The sequence below is a fragment of the Anser anser genome (genome assembly GCF_964211835.1).
Source record: "Anser anser genome assembly, chromosome: 14".
Taxonomy (NCBI): domain Eukaryota; kingdom Metazoa; phylum Chordata; class Aves; order Anseriformes; family Anatidae; genus Anser; species Anser anser.
Genome location: NC_139735.1, coordinates 15418811 through 15446099, shown reverse-complemented (window position 1 = coordinate 15446099; position 27289 = coordinate 15418811). Strand labels below are relative to the sequence as shown.

Genomic DNA, 27289 nt, shown 5'->3' with positions numbered 1-27289 from the left:
GCCTGCCACGCTGCTCCGGCTCTGGCACTGCTGGCTGACAGCGCTGCACGCTACCGCACACTGAAGCCTGTCAGGTCTCAGTAAATATTAATTGCGCCTTTTTTTTTTTTTTTTTAAAGGCAGAAGGGAGTAATTTCATTACATTAGGGCATCCAATCCATTATGAGCTTTTACCGTCATGTCACTGAAACAATTTCATTAAGCTAAAGGCCTGTAAATCATTGGAGGTCACTGTGCTGCCCTCCGTGACCTCCCAGAATGCCTTTTCTTCTTTTACTGGAAGTTGGAGTCCTCTGTCCTGACAGTACTAAATCTCCAGGCTTTATCTGCCTGAGAGCTGTGAGAGTGCATAGGGAATATACCAATTCCAAATTAGACTCAACTAATCTAATTTTATAGTCTTTTTATTATTCTAAGCACCAAATGTCTGTGGTGGTTCGATGCCTCTCTGCATTGTTACTGGTCCCATCTGGTAGCCCATTCTATTGAAAGATTTCTGACTAAATGCAGGGTCTGTCTAACTCCATCAGGGAGAGCAGCCCAGCGACAGGAAGCATTATACGCACATATACTTAAAACACTATTCTGCTTCAAAATGTGTAATTTAATATTTGGAACGTGGAGTTCTCTCATTTGTTTCCCTACGTACGCACAATTTAAATACATTTTACAATATACGTGGATTAAGCAGCACAGCTACATCTGCCTTTCTTGCTTAGAAAATTAAAATTGTAAGTTGTAATTTAAAATTCAGTGATTACATTTTTTAACATCTGATCCCTTAAATTTTACACTTAAAGAAATACAGTTATGTACCTACTCATGTGTAAGCACAATGTCTGCATTTCATAAAATAAATTAAAAATAAATAAATAAATAAATAAATATATGTAATGCAAGCTCCTAATTCTGTATCTGTGATTTGCTTAGTATAAACTTCAGATTGGTGAGGCTGGGATCATTTGTCCTGTTTGTGTAAAGTATCATGAACAAAGATACAGAGATTGCACTGCAGTTTCTAGTTGCTGTTACAAAATAATAACTATACATATGCAGGTAGCAAATATATTACACGCATACATAATATATTTCCATAGTTTTGCCAACTTCTTCCAATTTGCTGTACCTTAACTTTGGACTAAATAAACATTCGTCACAACAACTTTCTTGCTGCACAACAGCAAAGCACAGGCAGAGCACTACAGTATAATTACAAAACAATGAAAACAAACAGAAATCTCTTTTGGGGTAAAAAGCACAAGGCAATCCAAAGGTGTAAAAATAGCCATGTTGGATATAATCTTTACACATCCCTATACAGACTGAATTTAATCCACTAACACTGAGTATATAGGATATGGTTGCGTCTGAAGACTGTAGGAAAGTTATCCTTGGTCTGCCGTCAATGAACATCATTTTCTTTATCATTTTAAGTACATGAAATACCATACAGACTACAAGGTCTACTAAAAAGCTTAGCAAGCATAAAGGCAGCTAAGGTTTCTCATAGCTCTCATAACTTCAGAGAACATGCTGAATTTAGCAAAACTTTCAGCAATGTTGCCTACACTGACCAATACCAGAATTTAAAATTCCCCAAAGGGATAATTTGTAGCATGACAGCTCATGTGTATCGTATATATGTATCTATACAACTGTATAAACACTTATTTCTTTATGTCCTCTCTGCCTCTCCCACCACCCTGCAAAGATGCTACTATCTATATAATTTTGACTGCTGGAAAGCAAAGTGGCTGTAGAGTGACTTTTTATGCGATCAGTGTTTAATTGTGTGGGTTGTTAAAAATTTGTTGCTCAAATGGAAAAGATGGTGGATTCAGGAATAAGCTTCAAATGAGTTAAATATAATGCTGGTTGCATGACTAAGTACTTTACACTTCAGTTGGCTTTATTAAGCATAAAGTTGGCACGTACTAGCAAGATGAAGAGAAAGCAGGAGCAACTTGAGAACCACCTCTCTCTTTTCTTCTATGGGAAGTACTATATATTGCCTATTTTTATCTGAGTTACACTGTAATATTGATTTTTCTGCCAGATACACTAAAGCAAGCAAATAAACCCAGCATGCTAGTCACAAAGCCTTCTATTAAAAAGCTTCATATGTGGTGTGTTGCTTTCTTTAAAAAAATGCTACTCTCATAGATTGATTTTTGTTGAAAAAGCATAATGACAATCTTAATCATATTTCTATAGGTCCCGTCATGCTAACACTAACAATGAAGTTTAGCCCGTGTGATTAATGCACAGGACCACTGTAAGGGAAACCTCTAGACACGACAGAAGACATGCACTTAGGATGTTCAGTAAATTTGGAAAATATTCATTAGAGACGTCACTTTACATTCAACGCAGTCTAATTCTGTGTGCCCCATAAACTAAATCTGCACAGTCTCTTGGAGGCCTCCACATGCTTAGCACTTCTTGATAGCAGACAGCTTCTGTCTCCTGATATCTATCACGCCCGGACATTCACATCTGTGTTTAACTCTAAGCATGAGAATTTCTTCCCAAAAGGAACGCAACTATTAGCTATCTTAAAATTAAGCATGACAGTGTTTAAGACCCTTCACCTCCCCGTTATTTCTCTATGTGCAAAAATGGAAATTCTATTTCTTCGCATTCACATAGCAGCCCAGTGAGTGGTTAAGCAGAGACTGGGGATTTGAGAATTCAAAGTCTAAACAATGTCTTCCTTGCAAGACAATGTATTAGTTTAAAGTTTTGGGAAATTTCAGGTACAGCCTTACAGAAAGCCATAGATAGGTGTTGAACAGATCCTTTTGTATCTGTGAAGACAAAATAAAAAGCCCATGACGTGGGCTAGCAGACAGACCATATACTCAAAGCAGACATGCTCTGCGTGCAGCTCTTCAATACAGAACAGACATGCCCACCACCCCTCGGAGAACATCTTATCTGAGTAACACTAATCACATGCAGGGAGTGTAAAAATGCAACTTTAGAAAAATTAAAAAATCGGTATTCAAGAACAGCTAGCACGTACATTTCCTTGAAGAACACGTTACACTTCTCTGGTTTCTTTTCCTTGATGCCTTCTGCACGGGGCATCCACATCCCGTGAGCACCATTACCTGAGATCAGGTCAGCTACTCCAGTCTCAGGTTGATTTCAAAACTGGCCTCAGCCAACAGAAGCATTTATTCAGATTTAAACATCACCTCTATTTCTCGGTGTTCATCCTTTTTCTAAAAGATCTTTTTCTCCTCAACATTACAATCTGTTATGCATTTAATGGTGTAATGCAATTGTTAAAAAGAAAAAAAAAAAGTTAAGATGACACTCGCTCAGATTTTAGACACAATTTTGCAATGGACAAAGTCACCTTTTATTCCTCTGCTTGCTCCTGCCTTTTGCAAGAATAAAGCACTGATCTCAGGCTTTATCTATAACTATCAAATGATTCAATTGCCTCTGAAGAAAACACATGTTCCCATGCTGAAAAAGTTTGAAGAGGCTTCTACAATGAATGAAACTGCAAAGATGGAGCTGTGTGATAGCCACAGAGTAGGAATGACATATTATAAGAGCTATAAGAAAGGTGTGAACAAGAAAATGCCGCCAAACTTTGAATTTCAAAGTTTTTGCCATGTTAGATGGACACTGGCTTTTATTTGGGTGACAGCACGTGTTTGGATTTCAATGCTGAATCCCTCGTGTGTTAGACACAAAGCACCAGACTTGGGCTCAGTGACGTTGTCAAAAGGGCTCTTGCTCCAACGTCAGTGAGCTGAGATCCCTGCCTGGGAAAGCCAGCAGCACACGCGTGATTGAATTACCTCCTCTGACCTCACCCAGGAGGCTCCAGGGATCCGAGATCTCCGTGACAGGCAATTAGCAAGTAGACAATGCTAACAGCTACAAAGAGCAACACCAGGAAACCTCGGAGAGCAGAGCAAAACACATGAGCAAGGAAAATATTTAGTGGGTATATGGGATTCAGGTGAAGTGTGACAAATGCTTGCAAATAATGCTAGAATGTACCAAACTGTTTGGAGAAAAAGGCATCTTTTATATGATAGAGTTATAATACATAATGCCATATGTATGACCCCGTGACTCCATTGCCAGTGTCAGTTTTTATTAAAAACATGAAGATTATGTGATTAAATTGCATGCAACAGATCATCATCTGTCTTTAAAATTTATGTTATAAAGAAAAAAAAATAAAGCTAAAAATGGAGACATCACCTTTCTATGAAATGAAAACTAATGCTGCATCGTAACCGATTTACATCACAAGAAATTCTATGGCTTAGTCAAGACACTACGTTAACTGTTTAAAAGACAGTTCTCTCTGACAGACTATAACTCTGGCTTATCCTTTTAGATTTCTATGTTATCTATCATACTGGAGAGTTAAATTTCAAAGAACATTTGGAAGGAATAAGATTTTAAAATGTTGATATGGGTTTGCCATTTCAAATAAGCCTTTAAATAAAATGATTTGGATTTTTTTTTTCCACGATACTTCTGTTTTCAATTACATTTGAGAGAGAAAAATCAATAATAAAACTAATGTAACTTTTATCATGATACTGGACTTAAGATTAAAACCAAAACTGTTATAAAATATTATAATGAATGAATTGAATTCATTCAGAATGAGAATTTCCAAACCTGAAATTATCTGTTACTAACATTAAAAGTTAGCAACTGTTTAGAAACCTATATTTATATATTACAGGCAATCGTTATTCATATTTATATATTACAGGCAATCGTTATTCATATAACACTAAGTAACCTGATGCCATATGTAAGAGCTTACACTGCCTTTTCTGCAATTTGCCACACACAGATACATGAAGACGTCCTCCAAGTATCGAACACTGAGCACTTCACAACACCGAGCTTTATGATCAGTGGTTTGTACTTTGCTTCAGAGAGGGTTGTCTTCTTGTTTTTCTTGCTTTCAGTCACAAACAATACTGAGGCCACTGCAGAGATCAAATGTTAAGCTAGTTTTTAATTACACAGTGATACTAGTTTAATTAGTATAACTTCTTTATATATTTTGTTCACAATCAAGTTAAATATTTAAATAAAAGCCTGCCTTAACAGGTAGTATGATAAATACTTGTCAGATTTCTCATATTTTAGACGTTTAACATAAGTGCTCATCGACTACTTGCGTATTTAAGAAAGTTCCACTGTTACAGCTCAGAGATTACTACTGTTATAGATCTGAGACTGAGCGTTTCCCGGTTAATAAAATCTTCTACTGCATATTTAAGTGTCCGTGTTAAATGCATTGCCTTAAAAAATATTTAAAACAGATGATTTTTCAATAGCCAGTACAAAAGAAGGTAAATACTTATTGAACTGTAGTTAGAAGAAAATGTTTTTTTTTAATTAAGTATCCAAAGGAACCTCAATTTCCTTTGGAAATAACATTTTCCTTAAACATTTTCCATTTTTTTTTCCAATAAAAACTGCTGGGTCTGTGCAATCACTGTCCCATAATATTTGTACCCTAGTATTAAAGAGGCTGTTCAATAAATTGTAAGAATTAGAAGGGCACTCTACAACATTTATTATCCCGTCTCCAAGCCATTCCTTACATATCTTTGAAAATGTTAAAAATAAAAATAATAATAAAAAAAGCCACTTGATACATCTCTGTAGAATTTCTCACAAACCAAGCTAAAGAACTTATCCTTAAGTCGATAATGAATGCACTGTAAGTGGTAATAGATGGTACTCTGTACTAATACTAAATTCAATTAAACTGAAATAATATAAAGTTATTTCAAAGTAGCTTTTAATGTGTTTTCCATTTACAATTTGTACTCTTTACTGAAGCATTACTAAAAACATTTTATAAAAGCTTTCTTGTATTATAAAATTTGAGGAATTGATACATTAAATTCAATGTTAAAATAATTCCCAAGTGGAGTAAATTGGTGGTGTGAAACACAGATGACAGAGTTGCAGTAATCCAGCTGAAATCTCCCTCTGGGATTTTAATAAGTGTTCCAAAATTCCATTAAAAAAAAAAAAAAGAAAAGAAAGTAAAAAAAAAAAAAGAAAAGAAAGTAAAAAAAAAGAAAAAAGAGAGATGTGGTTTTACCAAAAGCTGTGGTGGAAGCATTGGGCAAAAACAACTCGTCTGCATGAAATAATCGGGCACAGTCATGTTCCCAGTCTTCGGTCATACCCAGAGCCATGTTGCCAGGCTGTTAAATAAGGAGGGAGGAATATCGGGGAGGGGAATTCCTTATAAACATTTACTCTGCAGACTGTTTGAAAGTATGAAGCACTTGGTCTAAGTTTAATTATTTAACTCAATTCAAAATGTTGCTGTCAAAAAACCAGAGATGATATTAATGTAAAATTGAGGTAATAAATGAACAGGTTGAGTCCTGCCTCTTGCCGCAAGTATAAATACACACAGAACTAAGATTTCCTTTCAATATCAGGAGCTTTAGAACAATTAAAACAAAAAACCCTATTTCTGGTTGCTGATGTAACAAATAGTGCATACCAAGCACATAAATGGCTGTCTCCATAGCAATTGGGGCAGGTTTTGCGGTTTCCCTAGTTACTCTTGACTGATAACCATCTGTTGTTCTCCTCTGCCATCGCCCCAAAGGGGAAAAGGGGAAGAAATGAGGAAGATAAAATGGGTGTTAGAGAATATGAAAGTTATTTACTGTAGTAGTTTTTATATTATTGGAAGGTTTCCACTTACTTACATCTTTGTTTTATTCATTGTTATTTTCAGGTTCACGAGGATCAAATACCACACATAAAGGAAAGCGCTAATCCCAAGGTGTTACTAATCATTCACCCTATTGATAACAAACCAAACTAGGGAATTGTATTAGGAATGTTAATAGGGAATCACACCATTAAAATGTTAATATGAAACTATGGAAAATCTGAAACCAAGGCACTTATAGAGAAAAAAATACAGGGAAATTTAATTTAAATAATCAGAACTTTGAACCGTAAGAGCACGGCATAGAGGGGATGCAGAAGGTGAGCATCCACCTAAATGCTGCAGATGAAATAGGATCAATAAGTAGCTGCTGCCTTCTGTCCCTGGCCTGCAATAAGGGCTGGAAGTTACCTCTGAAGGTGGCCATCACTCACGACCGGACCTCAAACCTCTTCCCTTCCGTGAGCCGGCAGTGCTGGGGGGACACAGAAGCTGCTGTGCCTCCTTCCTGGAGGACAGGGACACCACCACGGTGCTGCCATGGGCAGCTCCGATGGCCCTGCTGCCTGGGGCACCTGCCATGATGGGCATTATACGCAGGATCGAGCTTTACATAGGCTCATGTACATCGTGGTTTTACTTCTATGGAACTAATAGTGCGTAAGTCATGCTCATTTCAAAGGAAAAGCAAATAAGCCTCCACAGGCTAGTTGTTAGAGCAGATCAATATAGCAGCATGCAGCTGGGGTTTGGGGTTTATTTCCTTGAAAAAGACTCTGTGCGTGTGTTCCATATAGCAACAAATCCATTACAGAACCAAAACTTTTAAAAATGAGAGACACAGGGTGCTTCATCCCTTAATACGATATCAGCTGTCATTTGTCAGAGACACAAAACTTGTTTGGGGCTATCAATATTTCTAAAACCTCAGCTTCAGCAGGACCCAGCTTCAGAGGACTGCAGGAAATTCTAGAAAGTGAAGCAGCAAGGGAGGGTCACTGCCCTGCTGGTTCTCCATGGTGCAGGAGAGGGGATGTCCTGGATGTAAGGGACAAGGCTGCTGCTCACCATGCTCCAGACACCACTGAGGGCTTCCCAGCCTCCTGCCCGGCTGCCTTCTGCGAGAGCTACAGCAGCACCGGGAGGGGGGCTAAAAATGCCCGCTAGAATAACGGGTGGGTGTAACAGCAAGGTGCTATTTGACAGGAGTGCTTAGCAAAAATCTTGTTAAATCTGTTGTTTGAGTGTTTACACATCCTCATCGTTAATAATTTACTAAATGCAGCTTTGAGAGGAAAACTAGGGCTCTCGTGTCTTTAAGAGGCTCAGACTTTTTTTTTTTAGCAAACATGAACATTACATGATGAGACAAGCTATGGCAGAGAGCAAATGCAATAGAACTTAGCAATTTAGAGAAGGTAAACTCACTCAAGGGCCAGACACCAGAAGCACCTCTTGTACACAGTTAGGGAGATGACAGAGCAAAAAGGAATCTTGACATTTGATCTCCAGACAACCGGCCCCTTTAATATCACATATTATGTTAGATTAATTCTATCACCTGCGGTCATACAATAACTTGAAAAATGTTTTCCAGATCTTCAGACAAAAATTAGGAGTAAATAATAGTAAGAGATGTGAATGAAGTCACAGCAATGTGTTGACCTTGTCACATGGCTGCTAAATTTGGGAAAAACAGTAGAGATTCTTGTGTTTTAATTTAAATTTGGAAATGAATATTAACAGCTGGATGAATACCCAAACAATAAACATCTTGCGTTTATGAACTGTAGTATCTTAGAAAAGTACACCAACAAAGCTTTAAATCAGATCTTTTGTAATAAAACCTCTACACTGTTATTATAAAATATTTTGGTAAGAGATGTTGGTTCATCACAATGCTTTAAAACAAAAATGGCCATTTAATCCTGGAGGGGGATGAAGAGCTTTGAGTGTCTCAGTGCCTTATTTCGAGTTTTGGGTGCCTTTTTATCTATTTATTAATTTAGTCATGGTTGCGCTCAGTTCTTCAACATTTAAGAAGTGCCAGAATAATAACTAACCTCATACTCACTGGAGCATGGTCAATGAGCACTACATATTTCAAGATGCTGCATTAGTTTTAAAACACTCTGGTAGAGGCTTCCAGTACTGATCCTGCTTAGCACAGGCTCAGAAGCTTTCCTACAGAGCTACAAAGGGCAGGCCATTTCACCTTTAATACTGGTGTAGGCTTTGATTTTAGGATAAGTAAGTGGTACTTCAGATGATGAAGAGCATGTGGGGTGGTCTGCTTCCAGGCTGTTTTTTACCCCTTTTTTATGCCTCTACCAGTCTTCCTTTTTATATTAACCAGACAGCAGCAAGTCTGCTTTTGAGACATGAACTTTATTCTAATAAATAAAGGCCACTAAAAATAACCAATGTTGTAGGCCACTAAAAGTAACCAATGAAAAATAAGTTTTCAATTACATTAAGACAAGCAGCCACCTGGCTTAGCTACAGCTTTCTCTTGTTCACTGCCTACCTGTCTGGGTATTAGCAAAGTTAGAGATTTGGGTTGTTACTTGCAAGTGCTCCTAAATGGCTGAGGTCCACATGGAGCTCCAAATTCTGACTCCTTACTCTGATTACAGCTTACTCTGGCACATCTCATGCCTGCTGAAAAAGAGGAAGAAGATTCAAGTACATCATATAACTCTACTCTTAAGTCTTAAGGTATAAAGCACTGCCAGCAATGGATACTATAAATATATTTGAGATTTTTTCTCTGGCATTTGCTTTGCTGCACATGCAACTTCCTTATCCTTGGTTTTTAAGTGCCTTCCTCACTGTCATTTCTTAGCACTGTACCTCATTTCGCAAGTCAGACCTGCGGCTGACTTGTAATCAATACTGGATAAACATATGGGCAAGTTTAGATGAGAAATTCTAATTCACTCAGCTTTAACTGCTGAACTTTCTTCTCCAAATGCAGAACTTTTTGATTCAGATGTGAGCATTGCGTTGTCTTGCCCTGTCTGTTACATGGTGAAGTCTGTGGGGGAGGAAACCTCATTTCTGTCTGCATGAGTCCTGACCAGGCTAGCCTAAAGGTGACTCCTCCTTAACAGCACTGACCAAGCTCAACCAAAGAAATGAAATGTTCATTGGGCAGTTACATGTGCATTTGAAGATCCATCCACCTTCCTCTGGTAGTTTATCCAGGCTCAAGTTAATCATCCCATGACACTTTTTAAGAAGGTGTCACACAACCTGTTCCTCTGTGGCTTGTGTCCTCTTCTGCCATCCACCCCTCTGCCCAAATCTACACCAAATTTGGAGCACTTGTGAAACTCACCTACACAGACACCACAGTGACTTTGCCTGCACATTACAATAGCCTCAAAGAGTTAACAGGGCATATACAGAACAAGAAGAGTTCGGAAAAAATAACTAATTTCTAGAAAGAAAAAAAAAAAAAGAATTTTAAAGAAAAGTCAATCAAAAGGAAACCCAGAGAAGATGTTAGGAATGGAAAACAAATAAAGGACCTAATATATTAAATGGAAACCAAAAATATTGTTGTTCTTGCTCATCTCAGGACCTAACAATCAAATCAAGTTTGAAATACTTTGAGAAGTGCTACAGAAATACACAGCAAACTGTATCACAGTTGCCAAAAATAAAGCCATTTTGTTTTATTGTTTTCAAACCAGCCAAATTTATGTCATCTTTGAAATGTGTATCACCCAGGGTAAGGACAGCAATCCATCCTGCAGATTTATGTTTACAAGCATTTTGGAACAAATGTTCCTATTTGAATATCCATACAAACCATAAGCATCCAATATGTTTGGATCACTACGTACAGTTTTTGTAAGCAGATCTTTAACTTTCTGAACAATGTTTTACCAAATCAGTGTGGAACTACCATATATGATGCAGGAACAGGGCACAGAGCATATGTGACAAGTCTTCCACATATTCACCACGGAGCGTTTCTTTCCTCCTACGTGAAACTGTAGGACTATTTTATTTAATTCACAAAAGCAAATGGTATTCATCTATTTTTTGGCATTTATATGATCGCTGTAGTACTGGAGTGCCTCACTCTTTAATACTTTTATTCACCCGCCCTGCAGATGCACAGCTGTCAGCGGCACAAAGAGGTTTTATAAAATTTCAGGAACTGAATGTGCTGCTTCCAGTTCCACTTACCTACATAATTTCTAAATTAAAATATGCCTCTCTGGCCTCAGGACATGTAAAGTACTAACACAAAGGATAGAATAGGGTGAGTTTATATCAGACATGCTGAATGTCACTTACTGCAATGGGTAATTATTGATAACGTGCCTACTGTCACACAGTAAATTTATAAACATATAGGCAAAATGTATAACAGCAGTAATGCTTTACTGAACTGCAGTACTTGGAAGTAAGAATATCATCAAAAACCCTATTGGTACCCAATATCAACGTGTAAACTTGGTTCTTGGAGGGAACTTAAAAATAGCTGGGTAACGAAGTCTTTCTTTTATCTTTCCTTCTGGATCATTATTAGCTAGGTGAGATTAACTGTTGGAATAACTTGACCCTGGATCTGAAACTTTGTGGTTTTGAAATCCCAGTACCAAGGGATAACCACAATCTCCAAGACAGCATGCACTGCCAAAACAGGATGATAGGTCGCCTCCAAAGGGCTTTATTCTGACTTGCCAGAGGCTCTAGTAAGTTAACTTAAAAGTCAGCATTTAAATATAAAAGCAGGATTTTTAGTGAGCACAAATGTGAAAGAATTATTCCATTCCATCCAAAACTGGTAAAAACAGCATCATGAAATAACTAACTATATTCCTAATTTAAGACGGAAAAAAAGAGAGAAAGAAAGAGATGGTTTATTATTAGAAATATGGTCAGCTAATTTTTATAGCTTACTTATACCTTACTTCAACAGGAAATATTGCAGATGCAGGCTTTTATATAGAATCCCTAGAAGATATAGACTTCAATATTTTTGTTTGCAGATATCTTAGTTTTTATTTTCTGAAGAAAAATATGTCTATTCAAAAATAATAACACCAACCTCCAGGTCATTTTAGACATTGTGATTTCTTAAAAATAAATGGCTACATGTCTAAACTGTTCATTCACATTTACTTATTAGCCTCTGAATAATGATTCTACAATCCTAACAAAACTGAAGCCATTAACAGAGACTCTTAAAACTCAACTTAATCCATATGGCTTTGAAACTTTCTTGCTAAGTGGTGGTTTTTTATTATTATTTTTTTCCTGACATTAATCCATAAATCTATTCATAGCATAGACAGCTGCTTCCTCTGCCAGGATTGCCATAACAAAAAGGAAGTCTTGTGCAAGAAAACCTTTACTCCCAAGATTAGGCAGCAATTTTGGATGAAAAGAGCATACCAGTTACCTTAGCTGACCCTTTAAACAAAATCTCAAACATCTAACTCATATTGAAATGTGAAAGCACTTCAACAAAATGGGCAGAGAAAAGCCCAAGTTTTCTCCCTTGCAATCAAAGCAACAAATCTTTTGTAAGTAGGCAAAGAGGATACCTGCGCAACCTTGGCTTCACAGCACATTTCTCCCATCCTTCTCAGTCATTCTGCTGAGAGTGCAGCTTGCCTAACTCATTGACAAGAGCTCGCTGCCTACCCCCCCACCTCCCCGTGCCTGAGCATTAACCCTTAATTATGCTTTCCAGCTGCTCCACGAGAAGCATGAGAGCCACATCTTTGAAAAGCCAAGAGTTCAGAGCAAAGAGCTAGAAAGCAAACAGAAAACAAACAGCCCAACCCTCCCCAACACCCCACCACCAGCAAACCCCCAGCAAAACAGTTCGGGCAACTGCTAGCCCTGTTCTTCAGGCAACCAACTCAACCTCCCTGCTGCAGTCATCTTCCTTGCAAGTCCAGTTTTAAAAGCAGGAAGTAACCCATAGGTGCTGCTGCATAAGAGCTGAGCTTAACCATATCAATTAAATACAAAGTAAAGCAGGTCTGAGGGTAAAACGTGTGTATGGGGCTACTAAGAGGCCACAAAAGAAAGCAGAAAGAAGAATTCAACTTTGTTCAAATACAAATGTTCAAAAGCAGAAGGGTCCCTTTCCCACGTCAGGGCAAGCAGTTTTTAATGTTACCAAAAAGCAATGTTTTGCTGTGCTGAGCAGTAGATTGGATGTATCATACACCTGGAAATGCAGCAAGAACTGCTTACAGGAATCTCTGCAAACCATTTGCTTTAGCAAGTCTTGGGCACCACGTCACAGCTCTATCCAGGCACATCAGGTTACCTGTTTAAATAAGAATTAATTTATGGCTTCTTTTTTAGGGGAAAGTAATAATTTCGTGTTCTAGTATCATCATATCACAACTGTCTTATAAGCAACTTCTGACTCACAGGATATTGAGCCAAAATTATACAGTGAAATAATCTTGACCACTTGACCACTTCAAAAGAAGGATTAAGAAATCCTCGCCTTTTCCAGTAAAACAAGAGAAAGGAAGAAGAATTCTAAGTGTGAAAATAGCACCTGGGACAAGCTGTGCACGAATATTATCACAGCGTTACTGTACCTTTGTTCAATGATTTGGAAAAAATACCTCGAAAAAGAGCTTTAGAAAAATACAAAGGACTGGAGCAGAGTTTACTTCCACACGAAGATAGAATTCTCTCATTTGTTTCTGTGACATTTATGGGACTACCAAAGGGTAAACAAAAGCAAAATTAGATCCCGCAGGCTTTTGGTAGGAAAAAAAGTGGAGGAAAATGATATTCTGAAGCAGAAATCAGCTGTACAAATGAGACCGTCATCTAACAGCCCTTTCCAATGCCACTATCTTGCTTTCACCTTATGTCATCTGGTCTTAAACAAAAGGATTTTTATCATTGCCAACCTCAGATGTATTTTGTTAATGCTACTATCAGATTTACACCTAGATCATCACCATTACATTATTTTTATTAATCTCATAACAAATATTTGAGTGTCTGAGGATTTCCTCTGTGCTTCACTTAGAATTAGATCCTCCTTTTACATTGGAAGTAAACATTGCAGATCCCAAACACAAACATTACTTTTTTAAATAAAAGAAAAGAAGAATCCTTCACTGGATCTTCTTAATATCCTTGTGTGATTTACATGATCTCAGCTTCTTCAGAGGAAATTTTTGAGTGATGCAGCAAGTTAGTTGCATAAAAGAACTGTATAATACCACTTGCTGTATAAACATGGTGAACATATGTTCATATAAAACCCGTTTATGATTAAAAGACTGTAAAATACAATTATGCCATTACATTTTTTTTTCTCCTCCAAAATGTTTTCAGGACATAACAATTTCAGATTGAACTGAATAGCAAGTAGCTTTGTTTTCCTGTGGTCACTTTATCTCATGGAGCCACCCAACTGCACTACAGTGAAGCCATACAACAGACGGAATCACTGAATGAGAAACATAATCTTTCCCTTCTGGGCTTTGAACGTGGCAAGAAACTAGACAGGCTTTGCTGTTGTTTTGAATGTCCAGTTCTGCTCTCACACAGAAAGCTGCGGCTGAACTGAGCGCTGACAATAGGCAAGGAGCAGCCTTTCTAAGGTGGGGTCAGGAAGGGGGGAACATCCATCTTATTCTGTGGTCAAGGAAGAACAGGGCAAGAAATCTAGTTCCCCAATCAATTACTGAAATTAACTTTTGCACCTAAGTCATCACCTCATGGAAAAAAACTCCTACTAATTCATCTACCTACCTGTTTTGGACTGTTTTACTCATCACTTTTTTTTTTTTGAAGAAATAAATTTAAAAAATAACAATTGTGTTATCCAGAAAAGTGATGCAGCATGAAGAATTAAAGGAGTTTTATTCACCCCAAAAGGTGAATAAAATCCAGCAACAAATCCAAAAACACTGCTGCCTATTTACAAGATGAAAAAATCAAAACTTAATCCCAATGAAATGGTAAAACAGCTTGAGATGGCAGAAACCTGTGGTATCTCAGCCTTGAAACCCAAAAAGCACACTGGCTCTTCAAAACTTCTTGGAGGCAGCAGGTCAGCACTCCCTGTAGGCCCCTTTGCTAGAGGCAAATTCCCCATTTTGCACAGGGCTGCTCGTGCCAGACAAGTCCCAGCAGACGGCGGCACTGTAGGGGCTGCGCGGCGCCTGCACCCTGCCACAAGCCCCCCTCCAGACCCTCAGCACTGGGGACATGCCCTGCGCTGCTGCAGAGTCCTGCTGAAACCCAGCGGGGTGTGTGGAGGGGAAAGATGCCTCACGTTCTGGCTTAATTTTGTCCAACTGGAAAGGTCGAGGGGAGAAGGCAAACTTTATTCTGCTGGTATTTACAACCCGTATTTATTCGTGGAGTCTGCCCTGAAATGATATTGCTATGCTGTTTTGGCTAGAGACTACACACGCTGACCCCTCTGTGCCCAGCTCAGCACCAGAATAATTCCATACAAAAGGTTTGCATTAAATGTAATGAAGCAAATGACAAAATCAATAAACCTGGAATGGTGTGGCTATCATAAAAATGATGTAAATTCAGAGTTCACAGTGGTTATGAAGCTATTTAGAATTATAATTAAAACCAGTACTATTTTTTTTTCAGAATAAAAGCTCCTTTGACAATCTTAGATGAATGCAACAGGAAATTTTCACCAAATGTATTCAAAATTAAGGTATGGCACAAAGACAGCATAAATTATCCAAAGATAAACTGTAGGCATAGGTTCACCTAAAAAAGTAAAAAATAAAGAAAATTTGATTTTCATACTTTTTTCAGCTGATGTCACATCCCATTTTAATCAAGTTTTTTATCAAAAGGACAGTAAGAATACCACATAGCCCATTTTTAAATCATGGTATTTTCTGGAACACGTTTCAGTCAAAGAGACTTTTGTAAGACTATTAAACCAGAAAAGGGCCAAATATGCTATTCATTATTCTCCATACAAAAGCATTGCTGCAGCATGGGTGCTGCATCAAAATTTATCTATGCTTCATTAGGATAACAAATAATTAGCCCAGAAAGCACTGAGCAGAGCTCAGCAAAATATGTAAGCAGGTAAGTAATCCCTGGAAATATCAGTGGTCACAGTAACTTTACATAGTTGATCTCAAACACCAGATAAGGGACCTCACTCAAACCCAGCGGTGAGGTCTTCCCTCGCCAAGCTGGGGACATGGAGCTTGTGGCCTCATTTAAAAATTCACGCAGATGTGACATTTAAGCAAAATAATTGCATACAATTTCAATCTCTAGATTCCTGAAATATTTTTTTTTTAACTGTTTTCCCCTTAATCAAAAAGAAAACTCACTACAAATTTTAAAAGTCACCGTCAAGCCTGGGCTTCTCAGACACAAGTGCTAAACCTTTCCAGCCTCCTGTGCGATCTGCTCCCATCACTGGGCAGAGGCGCTGGTTTCCTGGCGGGTCTCTGAATCCCTCTGAAGCCCCCACCAATGGTCACCTTAGAGAGCTGCATTACTAATCTGCAGAAGAAGCCCTCTTAGGCAGGAGAAGGCAATAAATCATGCAAAATAAAAAGCATAGGAAAGATCAGAACTGAATATGAAGGAGATGGAAGGGGCAGCTTAGGCCTGTGGGGTACGCTTTGTCTTTCTTGTCAGCAGGGTTAGGTTTTTACCATATGAACAAGGAAAGTGCAGCCTTTAAATGACGTTTAAAATGCATTTCCTGAAAATAAGAATATAAAATAAAATTGGTATTTACGCTTAAGTCTGCAATAAATATTTTTAAATCTATGGTTTGTCTGAAAATTGATACTGAAAATTACAGTGGACATACTGAATGCAAAAGTTGAGTGAATCAAAATTATGTATAGCCTTATCATGGATGTATTCAGCTCTGATTCTCATCAAAATATTAAAGATTTGAAAAATATTAAATGTCACCATACTAAATGCTACCAACACACATATCCTAGACTACTACGCACTGTTGGATTATGTACTTCTATTTTATTGGTAGAGCACACTTAAGAGGTATTTCAGCTTTTATTTACCTGACATTTTACTCAGGGGAAAGCAACCTTTACAGTGAGGAAATGTGTTTCTCAGGAGTGATGGTTTGGCTTTTAATGAGTTGTTGGTGACAGGTCCCTCGTGGCTGGCCGAGCCCACAACCACGGGCATCCACAAAACAAATACGCCCTGAAATGCAATGGGACAGGAGAACAGAGCAGACAGCCACTCTACTTAATGCAGGTGTTTTAATTTAAAACACATCAGTGGTGTGTTTTCAAATCTGTGAAATCAATCTCAAGTGAGGTACAAATGGTAGTTTAGCACATTCAACAGATTTAAGATCATTCTGTGCTGGCTAGTCCACCTGGTGTTTTATTTATTAGCTAGGGGCATGGGAAAGGGGATTAAATAAACTAAGATGTGTTTTAAAGAATGTGAGTATGGTCTAATCGTACTAGCAAATACAGCAAACATTTAAATACTTCATGAAATAGTTCTGGAGTTTTCCAGTATTTATCACGTGTTGCAGAATTTGCAGCTTATTAGTCTGTGTACAGTTTTGCTATTTTGCCCTTATGCACTTGGGACCATCCCAGGTTGTTTGGGAACACAGAAAGCCAGAAGTGTTCTCTTTGGCAACCCCTCTCATAAAACATAGGACAATCCTGCAAGCTGGACCAATCCCTGCAGCTCGCCAGGTGAAGAGCTGACACAACAGTGCTGCAGAGCATTCATAAAAATGTTCTATCAAGTTTGAAATTAGCTCACCAGCTAGCAAGATTACTGCTGAACTGGCACCTTTTAGCACCAGCAGACAGTGGAAAAATCCCACAAAACTTTATTCCCAAGAGGAAATTTGAATAACGATGGCTCCTTACAATGCAAAAAGAGATGCATGCAGAAGTGTCAGGATTGTAATGACACTTGGAAAACGTAACATTGCTTGACCATCATGATAACCTGACAGAGAGCATGGCTGTTCAGGAGGCACTATTCCGAGGCAGCTATGATGCTCAGGCTGTAAAAGGGACAGGGCAAGCAGTAATACACCTTCAGCTGGGGACCAATGCAAAAAATGCAATTCCTCCCTACATCTCCCTGCCTGCCAGAAGTCGGGCTGCACAGCCTTCAGATTTTCTTGCATTTTGCCTCCAAGTTTTACTAAAAGATAGGAGAAGAGAGGTTATTTAGAAAGGTAGATTTTAAAGGTTAATGATTCAGAACTGAATAAACTAGAAAAGAGGAAAGAAAGCATCATCTGTGCCAAACTGTCCTCAGGCTGTATAGCTAGCAGCAGTTCCCCAAGCAAAATTATGATATGCAGCCATAGTCAGTCTCTGCAACAGCGGGGCATGACTCTTCAGAGGCCAATAAGGCAATGAAGTTCTGTGTGCTTGGCGTGCTGGCCCTCTGCATGAAACCAAGTGAAGATATAAGGAAATAAACACCATTATTGCAAATTGTCCACTTACAACTCAGACTTTGTGCTTGGTTTTGTATATCTCACCTTGAATGCATTCTGCATTGTGTCAGGAACATGCATGTGCATTTCAATCAATCATATCTTTTTAATGAGGTAATTGTGGAATACATGCAGTTTGAGTTTATATGAGGTAGAACAGATGGCAAAGACTCAAACTAATATATTTATAAAATTAACTTACACCACAGGTGATGTTTCTCCATAGAAAGCGGAAAGTTGGTAACACGTTAAAGTTATAATAATACTGCATTACAATAGAATTTCCAGGAAAGCAAACGTGAAGGCCACAGAGATATCTCTTGAATTCTTTACAGTCACTATCACAGTGAATACTAATTACAGGAGATAGAAAGGAGTACACCGTGAAGGAGCACAGTGTGAATTTACAAACAAGGAGGGGGAAAATTATTAACAAACTTTTAATTATTAACATATTTTTTCTTCATCTTTTCACCTGCTAAAGACTGCAAGATGTTTGTCTCTAGCAAGTATTTCCAAATATCTGACTTGGTTTCATTACCTCTGAACTCTTTTGCCAGCTCTGAAAACACTTTAAAACACCAGCTGAGATCAAAACAATGTGAAATCTGTTCCATTATACAAATATATGTTTTTAAAATTTGAATTTATTGATATTAAAAATATACTGTGCCTTTTACGCACATCATCATGTACTGACACCTATTGTTCAGGCTACTGAAAGATACATAAGCAAATGCACAAGCCACCATGCAGTAACTGATTTTCCTCCAGCCATTCATTGCTTTTACTTAAGGTCAAGCACGGACTTCAGTAGATTTATTCCAGATTTTACACCAAACGAGTGGAAAATCTCACCAACTTTTTGTCTTCCTACTTTTTTTTTGTTGTTGTTGTTATTGCAAAAGCAACAGTAAAACTGAAGACTGTACGCAAATGTCAAGAAATCTAAGCCAGGAATTTCAGAGGGCTCAGGATAATAGTTTCCTTCGAGAACCCAGCCTAAGTAGTTTCTATTACAAGTTTCTAGTACAACCTTTCACTGAGATATACTAAATATTTGCATACAGTAAATAATTCACAATCATTTTGTTTCTGCTAGTGAAATGGCTGCACACATATCAATCATCATTTCCTTGGGCTTATTCATCATTTTAATTAATTTGACAGGTATATTTTATTATTCCTATTCTATAGCTGAATGTTGAATATTAAAAATATGCTCTGCAGTGATGAGTTGCAATGGATAAAAAAATGACATAGGAACATTTTTGTTTTGTGTAGGTGAATGCAAAATACCTTTCAATGTAAAGGGCAAAATCAGCTTTTTCCAAAACCTGAATGTGCAATCTAGATGTTTAATTTCTGTAATGTGGATCAATGCTAATAGCAGGTGCATGCAGAAAAAGTGAGGGTATCTTCCAAGAAAAGCCATTTAGCAAATAAGAAACTGAAACCAATAGTCACAAATATATTTTGTACTACTTATATAACTCTATTTTTTTATGTTGGACAGATAATGTAACTACTCAGAAGATAAACACGTACCGACTTACAGAAGTGGTAAATGTTACAGATATACTGACATATATCTGCATATTTTAAACACACTAAATGTCGAATTTCTTCCTCCAAGGGAACCTTTAGGGCTATAGAGCAGAACATTACCCACAATTTCCCAAGTGGCCCCAGGATATGTGGAAAGTGGCATATGGGTGCAGTAATATGAGCTATTATCCTATGTATGGCTGCAAAATATTTGGACACGTGCAATGGGCCCGTATTATCATGGCAGATAAACCTGTCAGCTTGTGTTTTTCTGCATCCTAATGCTACAGAATTCTATCTTTCAGTAAAAGCCTATAATAGGAAAAAGACAGAAGACAGATATATGCAGCACTGAGTTCTAGTGTCTCAAGAACAAGAAATGACACAAACAAACCCCAACGCATATGTATCAGTAACTGCATAACTGAAGGTGGCTCTAGCTCTGTGTGGCATTTACCATCAGCCTGACTCCCCCTTCACTGAGCTGCACCGTTGCTCTCCAAGCAACCACACCGCACACCTATGTGTGTTTTCCTTTCACTCAATCACTCCGTTTCCGTGGCAGGGAGACACTGGTGTGAAGGAGAGGACCTTGCGCAACACAGGGTGAGCCCTGTACCGGTACGGATACGGGCCAGCTCTTACCACCCGGCCCCGTCATCAGCATTTGCTCCTTGGTGTGGTTCTTGGAGGCTGCACAGAGAGAGGTGCTGACAGCGTGTCAGGGCACTCTGCCTGTCCGAGATGTTTGCCTGCACTCGCACTGTTTACGGAAGTAGCTTTTCCTTCAGTCTGAAAGGTGCAAGATCAGAATGAGGGGCAAAGGAGCAAAGGCTTAGGGAAACACAGCCAGAGTGTTGCCATTTTAATTCAGAGAGTTCTCTGCTTGCTGGTAAACCTATTGATTTTCCTTACTGCAATGCTGCAAAAGAAAGGACCAAAATTCTGCCAGGAGACAGCAAAAGGACACAGGGCAGCAAGGTGTCCAGATCTGTCCTGCGCATTTCTTATGGAGGAGTGATCCCTACAACACCACAAGCCACGACATCATCATGGCTGCAAGAACCATGTTTCTGCAATGCTTTGTGATCCCCATGCAGCTCGACTGCTTATGGTCAGCTTCACAGCGCTGAAGAGAGCAGTGAGAGGAAAACCTGGGAGCTCACTGCCAGTATGCACAGGCAGCATCTTCACAGAATGCTTCTGCTAGTACAGGATCTTTGTTTGACTCACCCTCTGCATATCCCTATTCTGGGAATTGGCCTGCCCTCAGCAAAGTGGACTGGGCAGGCCGAATTCAACACAAATTTCAGGAATGCCTCAGCAAAGAAACACTCAGCTGGATACCAAGACGTGAAACAAGCAGGGGAAACGTGCAGAAATCCAAGCAGCGACTCTATATATTTTTATGATGGAAGACCACTGCTGACAGTACTGAGTTCGCCCAAAGCTCAACAAGACCCAAATCTATATTCTTTAATTCTTGAAATAAGTGTTTTTACTTGGGGCTAGATTCCTGCAAGAAACATTTCCTGTTCTGTAAGAGCAATTGAGTACAGGTGTGCACTGCAAACTGGCTCTCTCTTGCCCTTGCTTGTTCAACCCTTTATCCGACCGGTGAGCAGCATTTCGGCATCTATTCTACAATACTTGCAAAGTGTCAATTCATGCCAGATTCCTATATAAATGCACTATTCATAATGGACATTTCCTGAGACTTTCTAAAAGCCATATAATTGTTTCTACATTTTAATTAGAAATAAACTCACTAGATTTTTCTTTCTCTGAGCAGATTCTTCCTCTGCATTTCACAGTCAAACAGCAGAAGACATTTCATATGAAAATAATTCACACAACTAAACATCTCCCCCTTGGGAGTTTTAAATCCCCATTTCGCCAGCCTCAGCTTTGTCTCTTGTCTTGTGCAAAACATTGGCCTCCATGACATTTAAAAGCTCTTCTTTAGCATAGCCCTAATGTGAGACCATTTTCCTGAGCTCCCTGCTCTGCTAAGAGAGTAACAGATAAAAAGCTTTCACTGTTCAAAAAGAAAGGCGTGGTGAAAAATATCCCAAAACACTGCTTTCTCTAACTCTTACTTTTTTCCTTTCCTAACATCTTAATGTTTAATTTTTCCTAAATGGCCAAAACTGTATTGGCCAGTTCTGCAGTCCTGGTGCTAGACAGCGATCCCCAACATCTTGCTGTCCTTCCCCAGCAATGCAGCACGTAGTCAGTCAGTTTACACCACTATACTCCTTTTGTGCTTGCTGCTACGGCCATGCCGAGGTAGGGTTGTTCTCACTGAGTTTGCCCACAGCACCTGCTCTAATTCTTACTAAGCCCTTGCACTGCGTATTTCCGAGCCTGTATCCAAAGAGAATTTGTGCCCTGACTTAGTCTCCTGCATCAACCGTTCTACAATTTTTCATGAAGGGAACCTTTCCAAGCTGATGTTAAAAACAGTGTTAATTGGGAGTCTTTAAAGTGATCTATCAACTGCGTGTTCCTATCATAAAACCTACAGAGGTATTATTTTTTTCCATGGAACTTAGAGTTTTTTTTTTTAAACTGGAAGAATTTGAGGCCATTGTAAATGTTATGCCATGAAAACAGAGATAATTCAATGCCAGCCTTTTCCTACATGAGTTCTAAAGATAAATTAGAAAAGGTTGAGGAGTATGAGGGAACATATAACTGTTTCTTGTGTCTAAGTCTCAAAGATCCCTCAAAAACGTGCTTTATAGGCTGAAAGAACTCTGAACCAGTACAATAAATCTGCAAATTGATAACCACAGAAACAGCCAAGCCTGCTGCTATCACATTAGTGCATATAAGACAGAGAGCCACCAGGAGATTAGCAGTGCAGGTGTTTGAACAGCTGAATGGCACTGAAAAGCAGAGACTCATTTTCTTCCTCTAGGTGCTCAAACACTCGTGCTCATTGGCATGGTCATTTCTGTGACTCTGGAGGGAGCATGTTGGCTGCCAAAGCCAGGCTGAGAATGGGAACTGGCATGTTTAAGCTTTCTGCTTAAGGCTTTAAATATTAACTTTGTTCAACTTGCATCACACCCTCAGTTATCGCTGCAGAAATTTTAGTGTGTTTCCAACAGCAAGACTTTGTCCCATTTTTTCTCAGCAACTCGTAGGCCACTGGTCTTTGACTGGAAGTAACAGTCATCATAACGAACCACCCTGGACATAAAATTCATGTGTTCATTAGCAAGGAGTGTCCACAGATCTTAGTGAAAAGTCTGCTTCTCCTGCCATGTGCCTAAACAATAATCAGGACTCGTGGCTGAAATAAGCAGATCTGTTAATTAGAGCACTGGGCTCTGTGCTCCTACGGAGCTTGAGGTTGAACTAGATGACCTCCAGAGGTGGCTTCTAGCCAGAATTATTTTGTCTCTGGGATAACATCGGTATTCCTGAAAGGTGGAAAGAGTGACTGCAAGGAAGCCCTTCTGATACTGTGCCTTTTACAGCAAAATAATAGGTACTGCCTAACTTGACAGTCACAATTTTTATTAAAGCTTTAGATCCTGACATTTATAGAGTCTGTGTAAGTACTCCAGCCAGCCATCCCTTGATATCAGCTCATGCAAAGGTGAGACCCTGATTCCTTCTGTGTTGAGGCTGGCTGCATAAATCAAAGAACACCTGTGATTTTTCTGACAGCTCACCAGAGAGGCGTAAATCAACTCTGAATGCAAACTTTGCTATTTTAAATGAAGTTAGACAACTAACAGTGAATTATGGCTGGGAAAGTTAGATTTTCTGAAAAAAAGCACCATCTATTGTTCCTCTAGATTACACAGAGTAAGTAAAGTTCACTCTAACATGACAAAAGCATTGTGCTTTTGTCTAAAACCCACAAACTTCTCCCCTCTATAAGCTATATTCTCCGGAGTTTTCACTCTTTTTTCCTGTCTTAAGAACTAGACCTGTTCACACAGGTCCTCTAACAGTCTTCCACTTAAGGGGAACATAAAAGCCCAGGTTTAGATGAATGTAATGTACTTCCTTAAGAGGTGCTTTCTCAGTATGGCATTCAGGAAAAAAAGCCTCCATGCCTGAAAAGCTAAACTCACTGTTGAATAGAAGGAAGTAACAAACCATTGACGAATCACAAGCTTAGCATGCCAAATGCCTGCAGAAACAGCTGTTAATGCTACATGACACGTAGAAGTCTTCACATTCTCTTTATGCCAAAGTGTCCAAGGGAACCTTGCAGAGGGCTCAGAGAAAGCAGGGAGCATCTCACAGCATTGCTCTTGTGCCTATTTTTCCCAGCCTGGGGGAGGTAAGGTGCAGCTTTTGTCTTGTAGCACTGTTTCCCTTGCACTACTCAGTGATGTGACAACTCTTGCAATAAAGCATTATTGCATTATTACAGAGAAAGTGCAAGAATTGCGCTTGGTGCTGGGATGCAGATGTGGTGATGCTCTGAGTCATGCTGACCGCCCTTAACAGTTTCTGTCCTGCCTGTAGAAAAAGTTTAGTCTGGGAACTTATGAGGTTCGTTGGGGAAGAGAGAGGGGAGGAGAGGGGAGGAGAGGGGAGTATGTTGCAAGGCTGTTCATAGATGTGTTTCTTTTTACATCCCCTTCAGCTGATTTTTATGCTAAGTAAAGTAAAAAAAATCCACACTATTTACACTACCCTTACTGTATTTTATGTTTGAGATTCCACCTGAGCTATTGGTGAGGTAACTCTGCTAATACCAGTGGCTCTGAGCGTGGCTGACAGCTTGCTCAGGAAATTCTGTTTTTTTTCTGCCAGCTTGCTGGCTGTTATCTCCTTTTGCAATCCACATTGTATTCACTGGTGAAATGCAACGGTGTGTTTGTGCATGGATGTGCACAAATGCATTTCTGCTACATAAAATAAACAACCCTGGAAATACAGAACCGAGTGTCTTTCTATACACATTTTTATAACTAGATTTTATAAAATGGCAAAGGCCAATCTAAGACAGACAAGCTTCATTAACACAAACAGCAAAACCCATTTTTCTTCCTTTAATTGCTTTTAAAAAAACATTAATTTTCAAAAGACTGTCAAATTTTAGCTAAGCGAAATATCTCAATTTCATCCCCCAAAAGGCAATGCTTCAAGGTTTGGATCATGATTTCACTGGATTTTGAAGCAACAAAGCAGGGAGAGGTAAAGCCTTTAAGTGTACTTTTTATTTGCTCAAAACTTCTCCAGGTGTGTTGCACAGTGTACATGTGGACCAAAGTAGTGCACGGGGCCGTTGATGACAGCCTGCTGTTCACAGCAGGGTCCACTGCTCCCTTTTGTGTTGCAGAGTTGACCACATTGTACTTGAATAGTAACTGCCAGAGGTAACCTAGGGATGATTTTCTTCACCACAAAGGGATAATTTTCTTTACCACATATATTAATGAAGTGGTTACTTACAAGTTCTTCACATCTATGATTCCTCGAAAGGCCTTTCTAGGAATTCCTTTTATCTGGTTTTCACTGAGGTCTCTGGAAAAAGGAACAGAAAAAAAATAAATTATGTTAACAAAAAGAACACATTTCTCAAATGTACATGATGTAATGGAACAAAACATTCTTAGAAAAGTAGATGTTTCTGAATTTGTTACACCACACATACGTTAAATTTTCGTTGTCTCCTTAGAGGTCTGTGGCATGAGCTAAAATGACTGTCCAAACAAAACCACCAGAGTCTGAGATACAAATGCCAGAGCTTGCAGAAAACATCACCGAAATGTGGGCATGACACAGGCACAATGCCGTGACACACTGCCACAGTACCTGCAGATAAATCTTACGCCTCAAAATTGCAACCCCATAGTGTAAATGCAAATGTTTCTCACCACACTACTGTTTATGAGCTGTAAAAACACTGGGCGACACATTCTCAGATTATATCCTCTTATTTGAAATTAATATTCAAGAAAACCATGACAATTATTACCTAGATTGTTTTGTAAACTTATGGGAAAAAAAAAGATCTAGGTACAATGCATTAAAAACAAACAAACACTGCATTGTGTCAGTGGGAAGAGCAGAACTTTAAACCTTGTTTAAAAAACAGCAATTCAGAATGTCTTTGTGGTACTTTAAATGCTACAAAACGTTTCAGGTTCAACCATTACATCCACACGGTGAGTGCAGGTGGAGCAAGAAGCCCCGCAGGTTGTGGCGTTCTGTTACTTAAGCTGCATTCAGTTGCTTTTCCCTTTCTTTGATGCACTATAAATATATCATCCGCAATTTTCCCGTTGTGCAACCCCTACCAGAGACAACAGGGGGAGGGGAGCAGGCACTGGGAAGGAACCAGGCACAAAACCAGAGAGCTGGGATGTCATCACGCTAAGGAAAAGGAGTGCTCCCAGTGATTTCTCTGCTGGAGCACCATCGGCATGGAAGACAAGGAGAGATTTCACTTTGGTTCTCGGTACAAAGTGGGGGGAAGCACTAAGGGTAGAAAGATGAAAAGAAAGCAGAAGGTGAGGAGAGAAAAATGGAAGAAATAAGCAAAAGGAGGAAACGAAGGGCACAGGGATGGCTGGAGGAAAGGAGAGAGAAAGGTGATACCCCAGTACAGGGTGTTACAGAGCACATTAATTGGTGTGATTGTGTCACTTTGTCATACAAACCCAAGACTTTGCCCCTATTTCAGAAAGAAAGCCTGGCTTTCTAATGGTTATTAAGACTGAAAGGCAGTCATCTGTACTGGCCACCAGATACTCCTTGCTGTAAGTACATTTTATGTTGCAGCAAGCCTCCTTTCTAGCCTCCACCAAATTGGCTTGATCAAATGAAAGGCCAGAAATCAGAGCCTGTCACAAAAGCCCACATTGACACTGCAGGTCAAGACGTGTCACACAGGGCTTTCTTCTGTTTTCCATCAGGCAGATAGAAAAAAAGGAGACTATGTCCTTGTCATGAGACTAATTCAATTTATACCAGTCATGCAGTCTACACCAAATTCTCAAAGTAGCCACAATTGTTCATTCAGGCTATCACAAACAAAAATGTGCTGCTGGATACAAGTCTCTTTTTCAAGCCAGATTAAAATTCTTTGTGACCTTCACAATTTGTTTAACACTGATCCACACCCTGACCCTTCCTTCACCTCCCCTTTCTTTTGCCAGCAACAAAATATTAGTTCTTTAAAGACAGACCTTCAACCCAGACAAATGATCAGGCAACCCGAAGGCAGAGGAGTAGTAAGAAAAGTGCCTTTCAGACCCGTAAGAAGGAAATCTTATGCTGAAGATGGATTTCGGGACAAGGAGTCACTTAGGTGTGACAGTGAGGCACAGCAGAACTTGAGCCAATAGTGAAAGTGTGACAAAATTGCTCGGGAGGGCAAAAAATTAGCAAGAACTGATGGCAAAAAAGCCACGCGACCTCAAGGAGAAAGGGATTGAAAAAGTAGAAGCGCAAAATGAAATAAAATAAATCAAACCCACCAACACCTCAAGTTACATATGTCCAGTAGTTATTGTGCATTATTTCAAGTCAGGTTTAAAAATAAATTTAAAAAATAAAAGTAAAGTATTTTTTCTAATATTATTATGGTCTGAAAG

At 39.0% G+C, this 27289-nt stretch overlaps 1 protein-coding gene across 12 annotated transcripts in view; it reads right to left on the bottom strand.

Annotated features, from left to right (window-relative positions):
* The window catches only part of SLIT3 (slit guidance ligand 3), a 512478-nt gene that overhangs the window by 226476 nt on the left and 258713 nt on the right, over nt 1–27289 (bottom strand). For all 12 annotated transcript variants that reach the window (XM_083798318.1, XM_083798310.1, XM_083798313.1 and 9 more), the window contains one exon: nt 25143–25214. In XM_083798318.1, the coding sequence (XP_083654444.1) occupies nt 25143–25214 (72 nt within the window). The remainder of the gene's footprint in view (nt 1–25142; nt 25215–27289) is intronic.